The sequence below is a fragment of the Aquarana catesbeiana genome, linkage group LG06 (genome assembly GCF_042186555.1).
Source record: "Aquarana catesbeiana isolate 2022-GZ linkage group LG06, ASM4218655v1, whole genome shotgun sequence".
NCBI lineage: Eukaryota > Metazoa > Chordata > Amphibia > Anura > Ranidae > Aquarana > Aquarana catesbeiana.
In genome coordinates, this window is record NC_133329.1 from 30,813,775 (window position 1) to 30,838,548 (window position 24,774).

General features: G+C 45.2%; 2 protein-coding genes across 2 annotated transcripts in view; both read right to left on the reverse strand.

Annotated features, from left to right (window-relative positions):
• The window catches only part of LOC141147933 (transmembrane protease serine 9-like), a 441,310-nt gene that overhangs the window by 385,496 nt on the left and 31,040 nt on the right, over positions 1-24,774 (reverse strand). The gene's annotated exons all lie outside the window — the stretch shown is intronic.
• The window catches only part of LOC141147353 (serine protease 33-like), a 37,403-nt gene that overhangs the window by 3,066 nt on the left and 9,563 nt on the right, over positions 1-24,774 (reverse strand). Inside the window, exons 2-3 of the mRNA XM_073634593.1 lie at positions 19,650-19,925; positions 14,115-14,268 (exon numbers count right to left, since the gene is read on the reverse strand). Coding sequence (XP_073490694.1) covers positions 14,115-14,268; positions 19,650-19,925 — 430 coding nt within the window. The remainder of the gene's footprint in view (positions 1-14,114; positions 14,269-19,649; positions 19,926-24,774) is intronic.

Sequence of the window (24,774 nt, forward strand, 5' to 3'; positions counted from 1 at the left end):
ATAAATAATCATCAGCTGCACAAATGTCTATCTGTTCAGGAAATGTTTCAGTCTTTCCATGAATGTATAATTACACAAATTAGTTAGGCACTCAGTAAATGGGTACAGAATTGGCACTGAACCAAAACTTTTGAGAAGTTGCAACCAAGAAAATTTTCATTTACTTATAGCAACTTTGTTGGCAAGTAAAAAAAAAAAAAAAGAGGTCAAAAATCAGGACCTGCAAAGAAAGAGGAGTTACACTCACCCACCCTGCCATACGTTCTTCTGATTGCAGAGCAATGGCCTTTTCACATCTAACATACTTACTGGTGTGTCACATAATTGGTCCCCTGCCCTGCTCTGTGGTTCCTCTAGCCAATTTCTACATCCCTACACAGCACAGTTATGATGGGTCAGCAGATGGAACCACAGTGTATGGGAAGGGTACAGGTGTTAAATGTGAAGGTCCTATTTTTTGACATTTTTGTACTTGAAAGAGTCAGAGAAATAGGATGGGGGGGGGGGGATGGTGTGTGGGAGAGCGGTATGTAAATGGGTAAAGAAACATAGAGGGTTTCTAATAGACATGTGCGATTCGGTTCATAATGAATGAATTTTCGTATGATTTTGTTAGTATTCGTACATTCGGATCAATTCGAACATCCGAATAGCTGAAAGAACCAAAATGCGAAAATTACAAAATTACGAATAAGCAAAATAACGAACACATGAAAATACGAACTTAGAAACGGACAAACTTACAAAAATACGAAACTTTGAAACAGTAAAAGAAAGAAAATGACATCTATAGCGAATGATTTACATTTCGTATTTTCAATTCTTTGTTCATAATTTTGTATGTTCGTGTTCTCGAATCATTCTTTTTGCATGGACAGTGTAAGTGTATCTTAATATGTATGTTCATAATTTCATATGTTCGTAATTTCATGTTCTCAAATCGTGATTTCGAATGGGCAGTGTATTAGTGAGTGACGTATCTTACTTATTATCTTTAACCAATCAGCTTATCCCTTTTGTGTCTGAGTCACACTGCATACCTGAATCTTTTTAGATTCAGTTGGGGAGGAGGCGGAGTCCGGTCTGGTGACGGAGGGAGTGGACTGGAGTGAGTACAGGATTGATTGGAAAAGCAAGCATAGGATTATTATTCTTTAATTCCTACAAAAGTAGGAATCAACGAAAAAGGCAATCTCACAAAAGTAACAATTACTAAATTACGAGTAGTGTACCGAATAAAAGAAAACTATTATCTAACAAGATTACGAATTTCGAATCATGGAAAATTAGACTGATGGAATTACGAATCATTTCATATCAACGAAAATAAAACTGTTACAAAAATACGAACGAGTCAGAATATGAAAACCTGCGTCTTACGAAATTACGAATCGTAACGAATCAACGCAAGCGTAAAGAAACAAGACAATTTTTTTTCTTGTGCACATGTCTAGTTTCTAAACCTTTTGTATATCATATGCTCACTCTGTGGTTCCTCTAGTTGGCTTCTAAATCCTAATGCCCTGTACACACGATAGGATTTTCAGACAACAAAATCCATGTTTTTTTTCTGATGGATGTTGGCTCAAACTTGTCTTGCATACACACGGTCACACAAATCTTGTCGGAAATTCTGAATGTCAAGAGCGCGGTGACGTAAAAACACGTACGACGAGCCGAGAAAAATGAAGTTCAATAGCCAGTGGGGCTCTTCTGCTTGATTCCGAGCATGCGTGGAACTTTGTGCGTCAGAATTGTGTACACACAATCGGAATTTACGACAACAGATTTTGTTGTCGGAAAATTTGAGATCCAGATCTCAAATTTTGTGAAATTCCGATGGAAAATGTCCGATGGTGCCTACACACGGTCGGAATTTCCGACAACAAGCTCCCATGGAACATTTTCCGCCGGAAAATCCTATCGTGTGTACAGGGCATTACAGGGCACAGTAGTGATGGTCAGCAGATGGGATGGAACCCTAATGCATGGTGGGGAATGTAGGATTCATAATCCAAGACTCTTGCTGCTGAGCAGAGCAAAGATTAACCAGTTGCCGACCGCCTCACGACGATATACATCGGCAGAATGGCACAGGCAGACAAAATCACGTACCTGTACGTGATCTGCCTCCCGCGGGTGGGGGGTCCGGTCAGACCCCCCCGGTGCCCGAGGCGGTCGGCTTCTGTCTGGGAGCGATCAGAGGTGAGGGGGAGGCCATCCATTCATGGCCCCCCCTCGCAATCGCTCCCAGCCAATGAAATCCTTCCTCTGCTGCTGTATAGTAAACAGCAGCTGTCAGAGAGGTTACCTGGTTAGGCGCTGGTGCGCGCCGGGGCGCGTTGGTGCTCGTGTTCCTGTGCGTGCTGGTGCGCGTGTCCCTGGGGGCACTGGCATGTCTGGTCCGGCCGTGGCATGCAGGGTGGCCTTCGGGCGTGCGTGCGCGCGTTCGCCTATTGGCGTTACCGCGGGCATGCCCGGTAGTGTTGGCGTGCATGCCGGTGTCGGGGGCGCGCTCGGGCGAGTGCGGGGGTGCGGGGCGCTTTGGCGAATCGGCGCGTGCACGAGAGCGGCGTTTTGGTGCCTCTAACCCTGTTCGGTGCTGCCTGATCAACAGCTTTGTGTCTAGTTCCGTGATCCTTTCTGCGTTCCTGTATCTCTGAAGTTTGACCCGTTGTGACCCGGCTTGCCTTTTGGACCTCCTTGATTGCTGCCTGAACCCGACCCCGGCTTGTTTGACCTTGTTTCTGCCTGCTCCCGTTGTACCGTTGCTGCCAGCCCGTTGCCGACCTCTGCCTGTGTGTGACCAGCCTGATAAGCTCCTGCTCAGCATCAGTTCCAGTGTTCCTGAAGTTCTACCTGTTGCCTGATAGACCACCTTTCTCCAGGATCCAAACATCAGGCCCTCATACCACTCCGCATTCGCGGGCTTCCTGTCTACTCTATCAGGGGCCCCGAATCGGATACGTAAGGGAGCCTACCCTCTGCCCAAGCGGACTCACCTGTCTGGTAAGTGTGGGACCTGACAGTATCAGGCGGCCATGACTGAGTCCGGGCAGGGGGCCTCCCCCATGGATGAACTTTGCAGGCACCTAGCGGGCCTCACCCAAGCAGTTAAAAGCTTACAGGAGGGCTATACAAGACTGGAAGGACAGGTCCAGGCCCTCTCAGCATCCCCTCCGGGAGCAGCACCTGCTAATCCTGCCTCAGCGCCCTCTGTAGTAATGCTCCCACCAGAGCCCAGGGTGCCTACACCTGAAAAATTCTCCGGAGAACGTTGCAAGTTCCGGGCATTCCACAACGCATGCAAACTTTATTTTGCCTTACAACCCCGTACGTTTTCCTTGGAGGCCACCAAAGTGGGATTCGTCATATCTCTGTTGACCGGCGAGTCTCAGACCTGGGCCCATCACCTGCTGGAGCAAAAGGCCAGATCTCTGGATTCCTTGAATGACCTCTTCATAGCAATGTCTCAGCTATATGAGGACCCCCAGCTAACAGCCACGGCAGAAGCCGCCTTGCATTCCTTACAACAAGGCCGCAGAGCGACCGAGAATTACGCCATGGAGTTCAGGCGTTGGAGCTCTGATACGGAGTGGAATGACGCGGCCTTGCGTCACCAATACCGGCTGGGGTTGTCGGACCCTCTTAAAGACGAATTGGCACGGGTAGGGGTACCTCAGACACTGGATGAGCTCATAAACCTGTCAATCCAGATTGACCGCCGCCTTAGAGAGAGATGTTCTGAGAGGTCCATTGGCCATCCACGCCTCACTTGGATGCTGCCCAGGGCTCCTAGTGCCCCAAACCAAGCTCCTCCTGTCCCGTCTGTTCCAACCCAGGAAGCTCCTGAACCCATGCAGCTAGGACTGCTCCGTCCCTCCTTGACCCCAGAAGAGAACGCGCAGATGCACACTCAATCTGTGCCTGTACTGTGGAGAGTCTGGACACTTTGCAAGGGCATGCCCCAACAAGAGACGTAAGTGCCTGCCGTCCTCCTCTTTGTGTGCACCTGTTTCACCCAGATCTGGTAACCACTTAACTCTTTCTGTTATATTACAGTTACCTGGAAGGAACATCCCAGTACCGGTCATCATTGATTCGGGAGCATGTAGCGGATTCATTGACCGGACCTTCATTGAAAATCACCATATTCCTACGCAACCCAAGGCCCAGGGACTGGCAGTTTTCTTAACAGACGGCTCCACCCTCAGCTCCGGTCCTGTTACCCAGTAAACTGTTCCTCTACTGGCCACCATTGGCCCGGAACACCAGGAACTTTTACGCCAGGATGTCATCTCCTCTCCCCTCCTCCCAATTATCTTAGGAATGCCTTGGCTACAGGCTCACAATCCCAGCATCAACTGGTCCACGGGCAAGATCCAGTTTTCATCTGAATATTGCAAACAACACTGTTTACAGGGGACCCCCTTGACATCCTCTCAATGCCTTTGCCTAGACTCAGAAACCAAGTCTTATCAAAATCCTCCCGAACCCTACCGGGATTTCCTGGATGTGTTCAGCAAAAAGGGGGCAGAAACTCTTCCGGTACATAAACCCTACGATTGCCCGATAGAACTTTTACCTGGAACTGAAGTTCCCTTTGGGAGGATTTTTCCCTTAACTGAGCAGGAGCTAGGCACCTTGAAAGTGTATATTGACGAAAACCTAAAGAAAGGATTCATTCGTCCCTCCACATCTCCAGCAGGTGCAGGCATCTTTTTCGTAGAGAAGAAAGATCACTCCTTACGTCCCTGCATCGATTACCGGGAACTCAATAAAATTACTATAAAGAACAGATACCCGCTACCTCTAGTGCCCGAATTATTTCAGAGATTAGGATCTGCTACCGTCTTCACCAAGCTGGACCTCCGCAGAGCCTACACTTTGATCCGCATAAGAGAGGGGGACGAATGGAAGATGGCCTTTCGTACTCGATTCGGGCACTACGAGTACCTCGTCATGCCCTTTGGCCTGTGCAACGCGCCAGCCACATTCCAGCACTTCGTCAACGATGTCTTTCGTGACTTTCTGGACCTATATGTCATCGTTTATCTGGACGATATCCTGGTTTTCTCTGCTTCCCTGGCTGACCACCGCAAACACGTGCGAAACGTACTTACCCGACTCAGACAACATGGGCTTTATGCCAAACTCGAAAAATGCGAGTTCGAGCTCCAATCCATCCAGTTCCTAGGCTTGGTCATTTCTCCTGACGGTATCAAAATGGACCCGCAAAAGGTATCCGCTATCTTGGATTGGCCTGCACCTATTGACAAAAAAGGAGTACAGCGCTTTATTGGCTTTGCCAATTTTTATAGGAAATTCATTAAAGGATTCTCGTCAATAATAACTCCCATTACAGAACTCATCAAACAGGGAATCCGGTTCTGCTGGACCCCTAAGGCGCAAGTGGCCTTTGAAAAACTCAAAGCTCTGTTTACATCAGCCACTATCCTCCAACATCCCAACCCTGCCTTGCCTTTCGTCTTAGAAGTGGATGCTTCCGAAGTCGCGGTTGGAGCCATGCTCTCACAAAGACAAGGTGCCAAAGCACTCCTGTACCCTGTGGGATTCTTTTCACGCAAGCTCTCCTCTTCCGAGAGGAACTATGACGTGGGAGATCGGGAACTTCTAGCCATTAAGGCAGCTCTGGAGGAATGGCGTTATCTCCTGGAGGGTGCAGCTCACCCCACTTTGGTCTACACAGACAATAAAAATTTAGAATATCTGAGGACGGCTAAGAGACTAAAACCCCGGCAAGCCAGAGGGGCACTTTTTTTTTCCCGATTTATTTTTCATATTACCTACAGACCCGGATCCAAGAATATCCCGAATAACCCGACGCCCTTTCCCGAATGTTCCTTTGATTCAGAGAAGACCCTGTCTCCAGACACCATCCTCCCCTCTGGGAATTTCCTGATCCTACAGGAGGATCTAATCTCTCAGATCAGACGGTCTTCTATGGGAATGTCACCACCTGCTGAAGCTTGTACCAAAGATGGACTGTTCTGGTACAAAAACAAAATTGTGGTCCCTGAATACGTTGCAAGGAATACGTTGAGTCTTGTAATACTTGCGCCAGAAGCAAGAGTAGCCGGGCAAGAGCATGGGGTCTGTTGAGAACATTACCAGTCCCAGAGAGATCGTGGGCCATGATTTCAATGGACTTTATTGTTGAACTCCCCCCATCAGAAGGTTTCTCTTCCATTTTTGTTGTGATAGACAGGCTGTCTAAAATGGCCCACTTCCTCCGCATGAAGGGCACCCCTTCGGCTATGGAAACCGCTACCATCTTTATCAAAGAGATCATCAGACTGCATGGGGTACCAACCAACATAGTTTCCGACAGAGGCGTCCAATTTACCTGCAGATTCTGGAAAGCCCTCTGTGGCGCCCTAGAGATCGAATTATCATTTTCTTCGGCCTATCACCCCCAGTCAAACGGACAAACCGAGAGGACGAACTAGACCTTGGAGCAATACCTCCGCTGTTTCTCTGCATTCTCCCAGGATGACTGGGCTTCCCTGCTCCCCATCGCGGAGTTCTCTTATAACAACTCACTACACTCAGCTACCAATCAGTCACCATTCTATGCTAACTATGGTTTCCATCCATCCTTCTTGCCTGGACTTACTGCAGGATACCATGACCAAAGCTCAAGAGGATTACAAAAGAAATTTTGACAGGAAGAGACGTGGAGAACTTGCTCTGGAACCGGGCAATTCTGTCTGGTTATCTACCACTAACCTTAAGTTGGCCTGTCCGTCCAGAAAACTAGGCCCTAAATACTTGGGTCCTTTTTCGGTTAGAAGGAAAATTAACGATGTGGCATATGAACTGGATCTTCCTAACGCCCTGAGGATACACCCAGTATTCCATGTGTCCCTCTTGAAGCCGGTCACCCCCAATTCCTTTGCTGGCCGTAGTATTGGCCCACCCAAGCCTATCTTAGTGAATGGCGAAGAGGAGTTCGAGGTGGAAGCACTTTTAGATTGCAGAAGAAGACGCAATCAAGTTCAATACCTTGTAAAATGGAAGGGCTATGGGCCCGAAGATAATTCTTGGGAGCCAGAGAGCAACTTGCATGCCAGGGAACTCCTACAGTCATTTAAAGCTTCTCATGCCTCAAAAATGGCCCAGCTGGGCATCCGGAGTCTGCCCTTGAGGAGGGGGCACTATCAGAGAGGTTACCTGGTTGGGCGCCGGTGCGCGCCGGGGCGCGTTGGTGCTGGTGTTCCTGTGCATGCTGGGGCGCGTGTCCCTGGGTGCACTGGCGTGTCTGGTCCGGCCGGCCATGGCGTGCAGGGTGGCGTCCGGGCGTGCGTGCGTCCGCGCTAGCGCGCGTTCGCCTATTGGCGTTACCGCGGGCGTGCCCGGTAGTGTTGGCGTGCACGCCGGTGTCGGGGGCGCGCTCGGGCGCGTGCGGGGGCGCGGGGCGCTTTGGCAAATCGGCGCGTGCATGAGCGTGGCGTTTTGGCGCCAATCAGCCTATTTAAGTCTGCCTCTAACCCTGTTCGGTGCTGCCTGATCAACAGCTTTGTTTCTAGTTCCGTGATCCTCTCTGTGTTCCTGTATCTCTGAAGTTTGACCCGTTGTGACCCGGCTTACCTTTTGGACCTCCTTGATTTCTGCCTGAACCCGACCCCGGCTTGTTTGACCTTGTTTCTGCCTGCTCCCTTTGTACCGTTGCTGCCAGCCCGTTGCCGACCTCTGCCTGTGTGTGACCAGCCTGATAAGCTCCTGCTCAGCATCAGTTCCAGTGTTCCTGAAGTTCTACCTGTTGCTTGATAGACCACCTTTCTCCAGGATTCAAACATCAGGCCCTCATACCACTCCGCATTTGTGGGCTTCCTGTCTACTCTATCAGGGGCCCCGAATCGGATACGTAAGGGAGCCTACCCTCTTAGGTCTAGGGTACCCCCCTAACCCCCCCTAATAAAGTTTTAACCCCTTGATCACCCCCGTCGCCAGTGTCACTAGGCGATCGTTTTTCTGATCGCTGTATTAGTGTCACTGGTGACGCTAGTTAGGGAGGTAAATATATAGGTTCGCCGTCAGCGTTTTATAGCGTCAGGGACCCCCATATACTACCTAATAAAGGTTTTAACCTCTTGATTGCCCCCTAGTTAACCCTTTCACCACTGATCACCGTATAACTGTTACGGGTGACGCTGGTTAGTTCGTTTATTTTTTATAGTGTCAGGGCACCCGCCGTTTATTACCGAATAAACGTTTAGCCCCCTGATTGCCCGGCGGTGATATAACTTAGGTTTTAGGGTCAGATAGGGTCTGCGTCGCCCCAGGCAGCGTCAGGTTAGCTCCAGTACTGCTAACACCCACGCACGCAGCATACACCTCCCTTAGTGGTAAAGTATCTGAACTGATCAATATCTGATCTGATCAGATCTATACTAGCGTCTCCAGCAGTTTAGGGTTCCCAAAAACGCAGTGTTAGAGGAATCAGCCCAGATACCTGTTGGCACCTGCGTTTTTCCCCTTCGCCCAGCCCAGCCCACCCAAGTGCAGTATCGATCGATCACTGTCACTTACAAAACACTAAACGCATAACTGCAGCGTTTGCAGAGTCACACCTGATCCCTGCGATCACTAACAGTTTTTTTGGTAGCGTTTTGGTGAACTGGCAAGCACCAGCCCCAGGCAGCGTCAGGTTAGTGCCAGTACCGCTAACACCCACGCACGCAGCGTACACCTCCCTTAGTGGTATAGTATCTGAACGGATCAATATCTGATCCGATTAGATCTATACTAGCGTCCCCAGCAGTTTAGGGTTCCCAAAAACGCAGTGTGTTAGTGGGATCAGCCCAGATACCTGCTAGCACCTGCGTTTTGCCCCTCCGCCCAGCCCAGCCCACCCAAGTGCAGTATCGATCGATCACTGTCACTTACAAAACACTAAATGCATAACTGCAGCGTTCGCAGAGTCAGGCCTGATCCCTGCGATCACTAACAGTTTTTTGGTAGTGTTTTGGTGAACTGGCAAGCACCAGTGGCCTAGTACACCCCGGTCGTAGTCAAACCAGCACTGCAGTAACACTTGGTGATGTGGCGAGTCCCATAAGTGCAGTTCAAGCTGGTGAGGTGGCAAGCACAAGTAGTGTCCCACTGCCACCAAGAAGAAGACAAACACAGGCCCGTCGTGCCCATAGTGCCCTTCCTGCTGCATTCGCCAATCCTAATTGGGAACCCACTACTTCTGCATCGCCCGTACTTCCCCTATTCACATCCCCAACCAAATGCAGTCGGCTGCATAAGAGGCATTTTCTTTATGTCCCCCTGAGTACCCCTACCCAAGGAACCCCCCCAAAAAAGATGTTGTGTCTGCAGTAAGCGCGGATTTAGGCGTGACACCCGGTATTATTGTCCCTCCTGTCCTGACAATCCTGGTCTTTGCATTGGTGAATGTTTTGAATGCTACCATACACTAGTTGAGTATTAGCGTAGGGTACAGCATTGCACAGACTAGGCACACTTTCACAGGGTCTCCCAAGATGCCATCGCATTTTGAGAGAACTGAACCTGGAACCGGTTACAGTTACAAAAGTTACAGTTACAAAAAAAAAGTGTAAAAAAAAAATATATATATAAAATAAAAACAAAAATAGTTGTTGTTTTATTGTTCTCTCTCTCTCTATTCTCTCTCTATTGTTCTGCTCTTTTTTACTGTATTCTATTCTGCAATGTTTTATTGTTATTATGTTTTATCATGTTTTCTTTTCAGTTATGCAATTTTTTATACTTTACTGTTTACTGTGTTTTATTGTTAACCATTTTTTTGTCTTCAGGTACGCCATTCACGACTTTGAGTGGTTATACCAGAATGATGCCTGCAGGTTTTAGGTATCATCTTGGTATCATTCTTTTTAGCCAGCGGTCAGCTTTCATGTAAAAGCAATCCTAGTGGCTAATTAGCCTCTAGACTGCGTTTACAAGCAGTGGGAGGGAATGCCCCCCCCCCCCCGTCTTCCATGTTTTTCTCTGGCTCTCCTGTCTCAACAGGGAACCTGAGAATGCAGCTGGTGATTCAGCCAGCTGACCATAGAGCTGATCAGAGACCAGAGTGGCTCCAAACATCTCTATGGCCTAAGAAACCGGAAGCTACGAGCATTTCATGACTTAGATTTCGCCGGATGTAAACATCGCCATTGGGAAATTGGGAAGGCATTTTATCACACAGATCTTGGTGTGGTCAGATTCTTTGAGGGCAGAGGAGAGATCTAGGGTCTAATAGACCCCAATTTTTTTTAAAAAGAGTACCTGTCACTACCTATTGCTATCATAGGGGATATTTACATTCCCTGAGATAACAATAAAAATGATTTTAAAAAAAATGAAAGGAACAGTTTAAAAATAAGATAAAAAAGCAAAAAAATAATAAAGAAAAAAAAAAAAAAAAAAGCACCCCTGTCGGGCACCTGCTCTCGTGCAAAGGCGAACGCAAGCATCGGTCTGGCGTCAAATGTAAACAGCAATTGCACCAGGCATGTGAGGTATCACCGCAAAGGGTCAGATCGAGGGCAGTAATTTTAGCAGTAGACCTCCTCTGTAAATCTAAAGTGGTAATCTGTAAAGGCTTTTAAAAATGTATTTAGTTTGTCGCCACTGCACGTTTGTGCGCAATTTTAAAGCATGTCATGTTTGGTATCCATATACTCGGCCTAAGATCATCTTTTTTATTTTATCAAACATTTGGGCAATATAGTGTGTTTTAGTGCATTAAAGTTTTAAAAAGTGTGTTTTTTCCCAAAAAAATGCATTGAAAAATTGCTGCGCTAATACTGTATGAAAAAAAAAAAAAATGAAACACCCACCATTTTAATCTGTAGGGCATTTGCTTTAAAAAATATATAATGTTTGGAGGTTAAAAGTAATTTTCTTGCAAAAAAAAAAAAATGTTTTCATGTAAACAAAAAGTGTCAGAAAGGGCTTTGTCTTAAAGTGGTTAGAAGAGTGGGTGATGTGTGACATAAGCTTCTAAATGTTGTGCATAAAATGCCAGGACAGTTCAAAACCCCCCCAAATGACCCCATTTTGGAAAGTAGACACCCCAAGCTATTTGCTGAGAGGCATGTAGAGTCCATGGAATATTTTATATTGTGACACAAGTTGCGGGAAAAAGACAATTTTTTTTTTTTCCACAAAGTTGTCACTAAATGATATATTGCTCAAACATGCCATGGGAATATGTGAAATTACACCCCAAAATACATTCTGTTGCTTCTCCTGAGTACGGGGATACCACATGTGTGGGACTTTTTGGGAGCCTAGCCGCGTACGGGACCCCGAAAACCAAGCACCACCTTTAGGCTTTCTAAGGGCGTAAATTTTTGATTTCACTCTTCACTGCCTATCACAGTTTCGGAGGCCATGGAATGCCCAGGTGGCACAAAACCCCCCCAAATGACCCTATTTTGACACCGCAAGATATTTGCTGGGAGGTATGGTGAGTATTTTGCAGACTTTACTTTTTGTCACAAAGTTTTGAAATTTGAAAAAAGAAATTTTTTTTTTTTTTCTTGTCTTTCTTCATTTTCAAAAACAAATGAGAGCTGCAAAATACTCACCATGCCTCTCAGCAAATAGCTTGGGGTGTCTACTTTCCAAAATGGGGTCATTTGGGGGGGGTTGTGCCATCTGGGCATTCCATGGCCTCCGAAACTGTGATAGGCAGTGAAGAGTGAGATCAAAAATTTATGCCCTTAGAAATCCTGAAGGCGGTGATTTTGGAGCCCAGTACGCGGCTAGGCTCCCAAAAAGTCCCACACATGTGGTATCTCCGTACTCAGGAGAAGCAGCTGAATGTATTTTGGGGTGTAATTTCACATATGCCCATGGCCTGTGTGAGTAATATATCATTTAGTGACAACTTTGTGCAAAAAAAAAAAATGTCACTTTCCTGCAACTTGTGTCAAAATATAAAATATTCCTGGGACTCAACATGCTTCTCAGCACATAGCTTGGGGTGTCTACTTTCCAAAATGGGGTCATTTGGGGGGGGGGGGGGGGTTGTGCCATCTGGGCATTTTATGGCCTTCAAAACTGTGATAGGTAGTGAGGAGTGAAATAAAAAATGTACACCCTTAGAAATCCTGAAGGCGGTGATTGGTTTTCGGGGCCCCGTACGCGGCTAGGCTCCCAAAAACTCCCACACATGTGGTATCCCCGTACTCAGGAGAAGCAGCTGAATGTATTTTTGGGTGCAATTCCACATATGCCCATGGCCTGTGTGAGCAATATATCATTTAGTGACAACTTTTTGTAAATTTTTTTTTTTTGGCAATATTCAATCACTTGGGCCAAAAAAAATTATTATTCAATGGGCTCAACATGCCTCTCAGCAATTTCCTTGGGGTGTCTACTTTCCAAAATGGGGTCATTTGGGGGATTTTGTACTGCCCTGCCATTTTAGCACCTCAAGAAATGACATAGGCAGTCATAAATTAAACGCTGTGTAAATTCCAGAAAATGTACCCTAGTTTGTAGGCGCTATAACTTTTGCGCAAACCAATAAATATACACTTATTGACATTTTTTTTTACCAAAGACATGTGGCCGAATACATTTTGGCCTAAATGTATGACTAAAATTGAGTTTATTGGATTTTTTTAATAACAAAAAGTAGAAAATATCATTTTTTTTTCAAAATTTTCGGTCTTTTTCCGTTTATAGCGCAAAAAATAAAAACGGCAGAGGTGATAAAATACCATCAAAAGAAAGCTCTATTTGTGGGAAGAAAAGGATGCAAATTTTGTTTGGGTACAGCATTGCATGACCGCGCAATTAGCAGTTAAAGCGACGCAGTGCCAAATTGTAAAAAGTGCTCTGGTCAGGAAGGGGGTAAATCCTACCGGGGCTGAAGTGGTTGAAGAAATGACAGTGAAGGTCTCGCTTTTTGACATTTTTGTATCTTTTGACTGTGTCAACGGAATGGGATGGAGAGGGGGAAATGGGGTGTGGGATAGCGGTATGAAAATAGGGAATGGCACATAGAGGGATTCTAACACATTTGTGCATCATAATCATACATATACACTATATATTAGAGCTGAACTCAAGCTAAAACTATTTTAGTGTAAGGGGCCAATTTATTACAACATTCATGCAAGTGTAATGAATAATTCCAATAACATTTGTAAATTGTGTGTAATAGGTTCCTTGCTGCCTCCTTCTTCCTTGCTGGCAAATGTAAACTCATAACATTTGATCCTAAAAGAAAAATAGCTGAAAGAGGTTGTAAAGTCAGAAGGTTTTTATCTTAATGCATTCTATGCATTAAAATAGAAAAGCCTTCTGTGTGCAGCAGGTCCCCCAGCACCCCCTCATACTTACCTGAGCCCCATCTCTGTCAAGTGATGTCCACAAGTGTCTCAGCCGCCCGAGACTCTCCCTCCTGATTGGTTGAGACACAGCAGTGGCGCCATTGGCTCCCGCTGCTGTAAATCAAAGTCAGTCAGCCAATCAAGAGAGAGAGGAGGCAGGGCCAGGCAGCAGCTCTGTGTCTGAATGGGCACAGGGAGCTGTGACTCGGCTCGGGTGCCTCCATAGCAACCTGCTTACTGTGGGAGCACGCAGCAGGAGGGAGGGGCCAGGGGCTCCAGTGAGGGAACCGAGAAGAGGAGGATCGGGGCTGCTATGTGCAAAGCCACTGCACAGAGCAGGTAAGCATAACATGTTTGTTATTTTTATAGAAAAAAAAATAGACTTTACAATCACTTTAAGAACACTTGACCATGAGAATTTATAGGCTAAGAACAATCGACCAGCAGGGAAAACACGATGTGGGAGACTTCCGCATTGTGTGCAGACAATGGAGAAATTTGTACAAATGCCCAAATGAATAGGTGTTTGGCTGAATAAATAGGTGTTTGGCCAAAATAACCTCCAGCTGTAAAGTGAAATATTTAGCATTGGTATTACTACCACTGAGAAATGTGACGGCTTCCTCCTTGTTGTTATCAGGTAACAGAGAAGGCAAAAATAACCTCTTTTTTTATTGAAAAAAATAGACTTTAGTATCACTTTAACTGATGTCATGCATTCTGTGAAGAGATTCTAATGGTGAGCCATGCTGGAATGTTCTTGGTGTCACTCACCTGGCAGGAGTCCTTCCCCCCTTCCTTGTAACCAGCACAGATCTGATCATACTGGATAGTGATGTCACCTCCTGCATTGTTATACATTTTTTGACATGTATTGCGGTCTATTAGAGGAACCATAACCTCCTGGAGGGTCCCATATGAAAGTGAACTTGCTGGTGCTAAAACATAGAGAAGAAGATGATTAATGGCCATTCTTGGCAAGGCTACACATAGACTGATCACTGTTATGTTCCATTCACACATGTGCATTGTAGGATTGCATTTAAAATTGCACGGTTTCTCGTAACAAACAAAAAATGTGCATCTTTGTTGCAGAAGGACTGCAGTGGCATTAATTGTTAACTCCACCCCAATTCACCTTGCTAAAGTGTGCAAAATCAAGCAAAAAGAATGCATGATAACAAATTTTCATGCATTTTGGTATGGCACTATTTAAAAAAACACAGACACGTACCTCTTTGGTGTAATTTAGATGCAGTAAGCAGCCTATTCAAATGAATGGACTGCCTTACCACTACACAGAAAAAATATATATTTGTGCTCCCACATCATGCATATGTGAATCTAGCCCTTAATCTGAACTCTGGGTACAAAAAATATACCTCTGTCACCACAAGATTCTGATTAATCCCTCCACATGCAGACCCCTACATCCAATGGGCCTACCATTTCACAAAAAAAGTGTCAAAAATGGTAAAAATGACAAGATACAGTTTTTGACAATTCCTTTATTTAAATGCTTCTTCTTTCTTCTATCTTCTATCTTCTTTCTTCTATCTTCCTTCAGTTTCTTCCTCCATCTTCTTCTTCTTCTGGTTATTCAGAGAACAGAGGGGGTCACCCGTTACGTAATGAGTGACCCCGCCCCCTCTGAGGTCACGGGGAATGCCACAGGGAAGTCCCAGTCAAGTCCCCGTGTGTCAGAGGGGGTGTGGTCACTGGTTGGCCCCGCCCTCCATTATTTAAGAACCGTCAGGGGACGAGAAGCGTCACACAGAGGGAGCCTCCCATCCAATCATGGATGCGGAGCGGCCCAAGAAGAAGATGAAGAGAAGAAGATGAAAAGAAGAAGGCGCCGTGGAGGAAGATGCTGGACGAGAACCTGGAGGAAGAACCAGAAGAACCAGAAGAAGAAGATGGAGGAAGAAACCGAAGGAAGATAGAAGATAGAAGAAAGAAGAAGCATTTAAATAAAGGAATTGTCAAAAACTGTCTCTGTCATTTTTAACATTTTTGACACTTTTTTGTGAAATGGTAGAGGTACTTTTGTACCCCCTTACCATTTCACACAGGGGGGAGGGCCAGGATCCGGGGGTCCCCTTGTTGTGGGGATGAGGCCCTTGTCCCCATCAACATGGGGACAAGGTGTTTTGGGGGGCTACCCCAAAACACCCTCCCAATGTTGAGGGCATGTGGCCTGGTACGGTTCAGGAGGGGGAGCGCTCTCTCGTCCCCCCTCTTTTCCAGTGGCCTGCCAGGTTGCATGCTCGGATAAGGGTCTGGTATGGATTTTTGGGGGTACCCCACACCATTTTTTTAAATTTTGGCGCAGGGTTCCCCTTAAAATCCATATCAGACCTGAAGGGTCTGGTATAGATTTTGAGAGGGAACCCACGTCATTTTTTTTAAAAATTTTGTCCGGGGTTCCCCTTAATATCTATACCAGACCTGAAGGGCCTGGTATGGAATTTAGGGGGACCCCCACGTCATTTTTTTTTAAATTTTGGTTTGGGGTTCCCCTGTGGGGAATTCCCATGCTGCTTTTATCAATTAACTTTTATGTGTATTGTCAGACCGGCAATTCATTATAGCCGCGAGTAGTTTTAAATGACTTTTTTTCCTTTGAAATGTCATTTTGCTGTCAGACTGTTCTAAACACGGGAAACATGCACCCCCAGGTATGAAATTTAAAGGAATGTTACACTTTTATTGTTTCACTTTGAGCATTATTAAAATCACTGCTCCCGAAAAAACGGCCATTTTTAAAACTTTTTTTTGCATTGATACATGTCCCCTGGGGCAGGACCCAGGTCCCCAAACACTGTTTATGACAATACCATGCATATAAGCCTTTAAAATTAGCACTTTTGATTTCTCCCATAGACTTTTAAAGGGTGTTCCACGGCTTTCAAATTTGCCGCAAACAACCCAAATTGTTCGCTGTTCGGCGAACTGGCGAACGGCCGATGTTCGAGCCGAATATGAGTTCGACTCAAACCCGAAGCTCATCCCTATTTGCCAGGCGTTCTCTTTGACAGGGAACCCTCCTCATGTTGAGAACATGTGGCCTGGGTATGGTTCAGGAGCAGGAAAGATGCTGTGCCCCCATCTTCCCTGGCTGTAGGCTGCAGGCTCGGGTAAGGGTCTGGCTTGGAATTTAAGGGGAACCATGGGATATTTTTGTGTAGTGTCCCCCATTAACATCTGTATCAAGACCCCACCCAGGAAAAGGTTGCTCCTGTCTTGATAAAGCTAACATAAGCAGAGATGGTAATGCAACCTGGGCACTGCCGTAAGCCTGACATGGGCCATATGTCAGGCATTATCAGCAGAGCCAATAGAAACCAGTTGACATTCGGCCCTTGTGTACTGCAGTCGGGCTAGCTTTTGTGGAAGGGGGGGGGCATCCCCCTATCAGAAAACAATAGAACAGTAGGGGAGATTGCTGTACTAACATTGTATAGTTAGTACGGCAGCTCCTCCTAAACTGTCAGTTTTTTTTTCTTTCAGCCCTGCTGAGTTGAATGAACAAAAAACTACTAGTGTGCACTAGGCTTTAACAAAAATAAAATCCTTGGCTTATACACCACCTTGTCCCTATACAAAAATAAAATGTTCAGCCCTGTGTGCTCTGCTCTAATTAGGATGTCTTTCTTCTTGTGTTGTACTATACAAAAGGGAAGAGTGGCACCGTGTGTATCATGCTCCTGATGATGTCATCTTTGACGAAACTTCTAGGGCATAGACGGAACACGTGCTACTACCCTTACACGATCCCACGACCATCTTGGATTCTGGAATATGAGTTGTTTATATGATATGAAGTGCCTAGTTGTCATCTCTTCTTTGTGAGTGCAATTCCCACATTAAATTGGTATTTTAATTGAGATTACATTATGGAGAGCTTGTCATTTTCATGATACTATGTCCAACTGAGTATACTGTATATGCACAGTGATCTATTACAACACAGCAGTACCATTGTTTGACACATGTTTTTGAGGAAAGCTGGAAAGAATAGTTTTCAGCAGCGCTGTCACATTTCTTATAATAAATATTGGGGTGTATTATTTCACTAACAATAGTGAAAAATATTGTGCAGTCAATGGACAGTATGCAAACAGCTTTGTTAGGCCACACATTAGTAGAGAGAGAAACCACAAATATTGTGCTTACTTTCAGAGAGGTACAAAAGGCAGGTTTATATTAGTACATTGACATTAGAATACATTATTTCACAAAAAACAGCCAGAAATATTGCACAGATTTGATGCACAGTATGTACAGTAAACTGTTCTACTAAACTGCACTTTCAGAGGGAGAGACCAAGCTGGTTTTATTGAGAAATAAAAATTACAAAGTACTGTGTTCAATCGAATGGCCCAGTCTGAACATCCAGTAGTCTATGTGGTTCGCCTTTTGTAGAGTGAATCATATGATTTTGGAGCATTTTTTAAATTTGCAGATGCAGAACCTGATTGCCCCCTACTAGCATGCATGCAGAACCTTTGCATCTCCCTTTAGGCCTGCCTGACTTTATTAATTCAGGGGATTACCTAAACTTATTTGCAACTATGATATTAAGGGGATTAAGAATGTGGTGCTTTGGTGCATTCAACAATGTGGAGATTTAGATGCACTAAACCGCACTAGTATGCATTGATATGTTGTAAAAAAAAAAAAAAAGGGGCAGCTTTACCTGTGTTAGAACAAGTTCACACCACTGAACATGAAAAAAAAAGATCCTAGTAAAATTATATCAGAATAAAATATACCTCTCTTGAAAAAAAAAATAAGACTCAAACCACTAACATGTAGAAAAATCAAGTGTGGAAAAAGCAATTTAATATTATACAGACACGTCCCATATATACCATTGGATGCGCATGCAATTCACTTTAATGTTGCACAATATACAACTGGGTGTAGTACTGTTAAGCGCTGTGTAGTAAAACAGCAACTATATATTCCTGCAAACACTCTGTCAGTATTCCCTACAGTATCTATTCCAGGTCTCTCTGACATACTTACAAATGGCTGCTGGGAACCCTGATTTTATAGGGAAGGGTCTGGTTAATATGAAAAATCTCATTATTGGCCCTTCGAGCCACATGACCACAGTTCACAGGCCAGGAAGTCCAATGTGGTAATTGGTTGCTACACACAAAGGCTTAATACTGCAGCAAATGGCCCGATTAGTTCACCTTTTTCCCAAACTGCAAATGACTTGGGTTTTTGCCAGGCTTATGTTCGACCCAAACCTGAAGCCCATCCCTACTCTCTAATCCCTAGCTTGTAATCTAAAAAAAAATGGTGGTTTCTTTTATATCTCCCCTAAAATTGCATTAAAAAGGACCCTTTCCCCACTGTATGGTATTCAATGTTTTTCATTTTTTTGCTTTATTAAATGTCCTCTATGGCAGTGTTGATCTCCCCATGCCGTTTTGACAATACCTTGCCTATAAGCCATGAACATGGCCAGAATTTAGGATCAAGATTTACACTTCCCCCAAAGACTTCAATAGGATTCAATGCTAAGTTCAGGTTTCATGGATTTCATACAGAACCCGATAAACCCCTTGCGAATCGAACCCAGGTAGATTTGCCCATCATTAATTACATGATGTATTGGGTGTAAATGACAGACCTGGCTTACTTGTGTAGCAGTACCCGCACAAGGGCTGCTGAGAATTGTGGTTTGTCTGTCAACCTGCCTAGCCCTGCATTCACTCTCAGACACTCCGAGACATAAACTAGTCAATGAACTTTGTTTCTTTTTTGTTTTATTGAGGGGTATAACTTGAATGGGGATGGGAGATATAAGATGCCCAGCGTGAATCAATAGAAACGGCAATTGGTTTTGGGACAATAATGTACACCCCCTGTACATACTCCTTCAGCTTCCTCCTGCACAAACTTGCTTGAAGCCCATCACTCCTCACTCAAGGCAGTCCCGACTGCATCCCAGCCCAGGCCCAAGGTCACCCCCCCAGACCTGGGGAGCTCCCTCAATGCAAGTTGGGGATTTGTCAGAGCTCCCTAGAATACCCCAGGTGGCTTCACCTGCCCTCCAGCCTCTCTTTGTAGAAAACACTAGAAGATTCTAGATGGAAATATGAGGTCCTAATGATTCCACCTGTGAGTCACGCAGCACTACACTGAGCCACTCCCATCCCAGAATGAAAACAAACTGGCCTAGCTACCAACCAGGCCTGCTTAAATTTACGTATCCTCTCTAGCAGACTACTAGAGGGTGCTACACTTCTATTGAAAATGAGTGAAATCACTTTTGCTTATCATTTCATGGACTCACCTCCAGAATATCTTGCACCCCAACCGGTCACCCAGCACTCCGTACCACAGGGGAAGGTGGTGGTGAAATATGGTAGACAGATTGGTTTGATGTACTGAGTATAGGTTACAGGTGTGGCCAGCCGTATCAGGGCGATGTCTCCAGGGCTTGTAGTGTCTATATAATTACCATTGACAATGATATTCCTTACATTGGCAATAACTGTATGAGAGCTGATCACACCCAGCTGGTACATGCCCAAATATACTTTATAATTTGATACTTGGATAGGACTGCAGAAAGAAAACAGAACATAACATGTATAAATGAGGACCCATCTGTGGCAGAAGGCAATGCAATATCAATACTATCAATGACCTTCAGAATCTAATGAATGAAATACAACTTGTTCATAATTTGCTCTTTTTGAATGGACTATATGTACACAAGCCCAAAAAGTTGAAAAATAAAATATTAAACGAGGCGGATAAAAAGATACAAAATAATGTAGCTCTGTATTGATTAATATATCATTACATGCAATTTTTTTTTTTGGTTTGTTTTATACATTTTTATTAAGTGAACAGAAAAGATGGTATGCAAATCTTGTATGTTTGAAAAGTATTTTATTCATATGTAAAATTTAATCAATTCACAGATGATACACATATTCTGTTTGCATACGTGAGCTCCATTTTTGAACTAAGTTTAATTGTATTCGAAATAAAGTATAAAGAAAAAGAAATAAAAAAAAAAAAACAGGGGGGGGGGAGATAATGAGTGGGTGATTGGGTAAGTAAGGGATGGCGTGAGCTTGCTATATTTTTTTTCTTATTTTTCCTTCTAGAAACAGGAGGGATCTAATGTAAAATTATCATTTTTATATTTATTTATTTACTACTTTATAGGCAGTGATAGTTTGAATTGTATCCAGTCATATCAGGTTGAAGTAAATTTGGAAATTTGGAAATGCAACCAGTGTAAGCACCTGAATTACTATCAGCTTCTTACAGTCCCTCTACAGCAAAGCTCATCCTAGGAAAAGGATTTAAAAGCAGTACAAGGAGCCAACACAATCATGGAGCATGTTGCTAGAGGAAGAGAGCAGAGTGACAGAGAGATGAGCCCATCACTGTGCTGCTTCTCCTTCACTGTCCAGTCACAGGCTGGAGGCAGATTCAAGACAGCATAGGCTCAGAGGAGTTGGATTGAATGATGATGGCCGTCATTCAACCTAGTCTAGTCTAGTGGCAAAATTATTTTGGGAACATCTATGGATTTAAGGTGAGTATTGCAGCAAAGCTGCCTTTTATATCCTTTAACAGGCTATTACTTTTCTATTTTTATTGTTTGCTAGAATTGAACTTTGAAAACAAATGTTTCCTTTCCCTTATTTTTTTTTACATATTTTGTATATTTTAGACTCACATGAGGACTAAATATAATATATTTGGGGTATTATTATGCTATGTTCTTTTAACATACTGGCCATGGTCAGATGTACTTTGTTGCTATCTGAGGTAACTTGAAGTAGACCAAGGTCAGCAGCAAGAGTAACACAAAAAAAAGTTTTGATGCAAATATCAAAACACAAAGGCTTAATTCACAACCAGATTACCAGCAAGTTGGTGGCAGTACAGGACCAATAGGTAGAACCATTATTGAAGGTCATGGTCACAATGAAACAGAGAGACAAGCAGAGTGACAGGATTTAGGAACTGGTAATCAGATTACAGGTACACAGGCCGGATACACAAAAAACAATATTGGCTGGCAAACTTCTGTATGCAGAATGAAACGTATAAGTGTTGCATCCTCCTTTGATGAGGGGCAGGTATCATTGAACCAGAGATACTGTGTGGCTTGAAGAACCACAATGAGATAAATGATTCCATGATTCAGGCTGAAGGTTCATCACCCCAGAGACTTCAAATTTAGGCAGTGTTATGACAGTGGCCCATTTATACTGCTGCTAGGACCCCCTCCTGCTGTCACGTAGACCTGGACCCTGCTTAGTTCTAGGCAGAGAGAAGTTTAAAGCACCCTTCATGATGTCTCAAGTGTGCTCCTAAATATCCAAGTGGTAAACTATGAGTTTAGGGTAGGGATGAGCCGAACACCCCCCGGTTCGGTTCGCACCAGAACCTGCGAACGGACCGAAAGTTCGCACGAACGTTAGAACCCCATTGACGTCTATGGGACTCGAACGTTCGAAATCAAAAGTGCTCATTTTAAAGGCTAATTTGAATGGTATTGTCCTAAAAAGGGTTTGGGGACCCGGGTCCTACCCCAGGGGACATGTATCAATGCAAAAAAAAGTTTTAAAAACGGCCGTTTTTTCGGGAGCAGTGATTTTAATGATGCTTAAAGTAAAAAAAAAAAAAAGTGAAATATTCCTTTAAATATCGTACCTGAGGGGTGTCTATAGTATGCCTGTAAAGTGACGCATGTTTCCCGTGTTTAGAACAGTCCCTGCACCAAATGTCATTTTTAAAGGAAAAAATCTCATTTAAAACTGCTTGCGGGTTTAATGTAATGTCGGGTCTTGGCAATATGGATGAAAATCAGTGAGACAAACGGCATGGGTACCCCCCAGTCCATTACCAGGCCCTTTGGGTCTTGTATGGATATTAAGGGGAACCCCGCACCCAAATTAAAATAAGGAAAGGTGTGGGGCCACCAGGCCCTGTATACTCTGAACAGCAGTATACAGGCTGTAGGTTTGTTGTTAAGTAGAATCTCTTTGTAATTTTGAACGGGTACATTTTTAACGTGTTTAGCTCCAGCCAAAAAATCTTTTTTAAGCTTTTTGGAAAACATAGGGAAGGGTTATCACCCCTGTGACATTTGTTTTGCTGTCTTTCCTCCTCTTCAGAAGATTTCACCTCACTTTTTGTCCCAATGTATTGGAAAGCATCAGTGGAAAGGAGAAATGTTTTTCCCATATTAACTCTTACAGGAGAGAATTTCCCTTCCTAGGGGTAGATTTATTCTCACTTCCTGTTGTCTCCTTCCGTTTGCAAGTAGGAGTCGTTTGTAAGTTAGTTGTTTGAAAGTAGGGTCCTGCCCTATATACTCAGCAGAAATTTGGGCCTTAGGTGTTGCTGTGGCCACAACACTGTAAGCCCTCACAGGGCTCTGCTGTGAAATATTAGATCAAGAATTGTAATTACATGCCCCTGTTGAACAGGAGCTGAAAAATTAGGCCTTAGGCACTGGTGCTGGTGCCACAACACTGCAACCCCTCACAGACACTCTAGTTGGAATGCAGGAACGAGCCCTGCTGCAAAGTATTACATCAAAAATCGTAATTACACGCCCCTGTTAAACAGGGGCTGAAAAATTGTGCCTTAGGCACTGGTGGTGGCACCCAGAACCAAAAATGTTCTTACAAGCTATCAGCGTGATGATTGAGGAGGAAGAGGATAATTACTCAGGGATAGTCACTCAGCATCAGCATAGGCAGTCTTTGAAGGGATCTGAGATTTCAAAAAAAATTATTCGGTTACATAAGCATCAGGTGCTTGGTAGCTGGTGGTGATCCAAGACTCATTCATTTTTATGAAGGTCAGTCGATCGACCGAGTCAGTGGACAGACGCACCCTGTGATCGGTTACCATGCCTCCAGCAGCACTGAATGTGCGTTCCGAAAGAACGCTGGATGCAGGACAGGCCAGTAGCTCAATTGCATACTGTGCAAGCTCTGGCCAGTGATCCATCCTCAAGACCCAGTAACCCAGAGGATTTTCGGTGGGAAAGGAGTCCAAGTCTGATCTTGCCCCTAGGTATTCCTGCACCATGTAAAACAGACGCTGGCGATGGTTGCTGGAACCGATCATACCTTGGGGCTGCGGACCAAAAAATTGTCTGAACGCATCGGTCAGACGGCCACCTTCTCCACCGCTCCTTCTTTGACTGACCGAAGCCTCAGCAACACGTTGTCCAGAAACAGGAGTTTGTAACCTCCCAGTCTCTGGGAACGCGTTGCACAGACCTTTCTGCAAGGCCTCCCGAAGATGTTTCATCCTCTGCTCCCTCTGCGATGGCAAGATAAGGTCTGCAACCTTACCCTTGTAACGTGGATCAAGGAGGGTTGCCAGCCAGTATTGGTCCTTCTCCTTGATACCACGAATACGAGGATCCTTACGCAGGCTTTGCAGGATCAGGGAGGCCATGCAGCGTAGGTTTGCTGAGGCATTCGGTCCGGAGTCCTCTGGGTCACTAAGGACGACATGGTCCGCAGCCACCTCCTCCCAGCCACGTACAAGTCCATGTGTTTCTTGGGACTGATCCCTTAAAGACTGCTGCTGATGCTGAGTGCCAGGCTCCACCTCCATACTGACACAATCTTCCTCCTCCTCCTCCTCCTCCTCCTCTTCCTCCTCGTCCTCTTCCTGTGTGATCGGCGGGCACGCAGGAACACTGTCTGGATAAAGGGGGCCTTGAGAGCTAAGGAAGTCCTCCTCTTCCTGCCTCTGTTCTGCCTCAAGTGCCCTGTCCATTATTCCACGCAGCGTGTGCTCCAACAGGTGGACAAGGGGGACAGTGTCACTGATGCATGCACTGTCACTGCTCACCATCCTCGTGGCCTCCTCAAATGGTGACAGGACAGTGCATGCATCCCTGATCATGGCCCACTGGCGTGGGGAAAAAAAAACAAGCTCCCCTGACCCTGTCCTGGTGCCATAGTCGCACAGGTACTCATTGATGGCCCTCTGCTGCGTGTGCAGCCGCTGCAGCATGGCCAACGTTGAGTTCCACCTGGTGGGCATGTCACAGATTAGGCGGTTCTTGGGCAGGTTAAACTCCTTTTGGAGGTCCGTCAGCCGAGCACTGGCATTATATGACCGGCGGAAATGCACACAGACTTTCCTGGCCTGCCTCAGGACATCCTGTAAGCCCGGGTACCTGCCCAAGAACCGCTGCACCACCAAGTTAAGGACATGAGCCAAACAGGGCACATGGGGCACAGAACCTCTGCCCCAGTGTGGCTCCTGTCCCCCAAGCACACCAGCCCTGCGTACTTGCGTAGCCCCTTGAACCACTACGGAGCACCGCTGGTTCCGAGGAAGAGGCCATGGAGGAAGAAGAAGAGGAGGGGGAGGAGGAGAGAGGTGTGTCACAATCATTAGCATTTTGGAG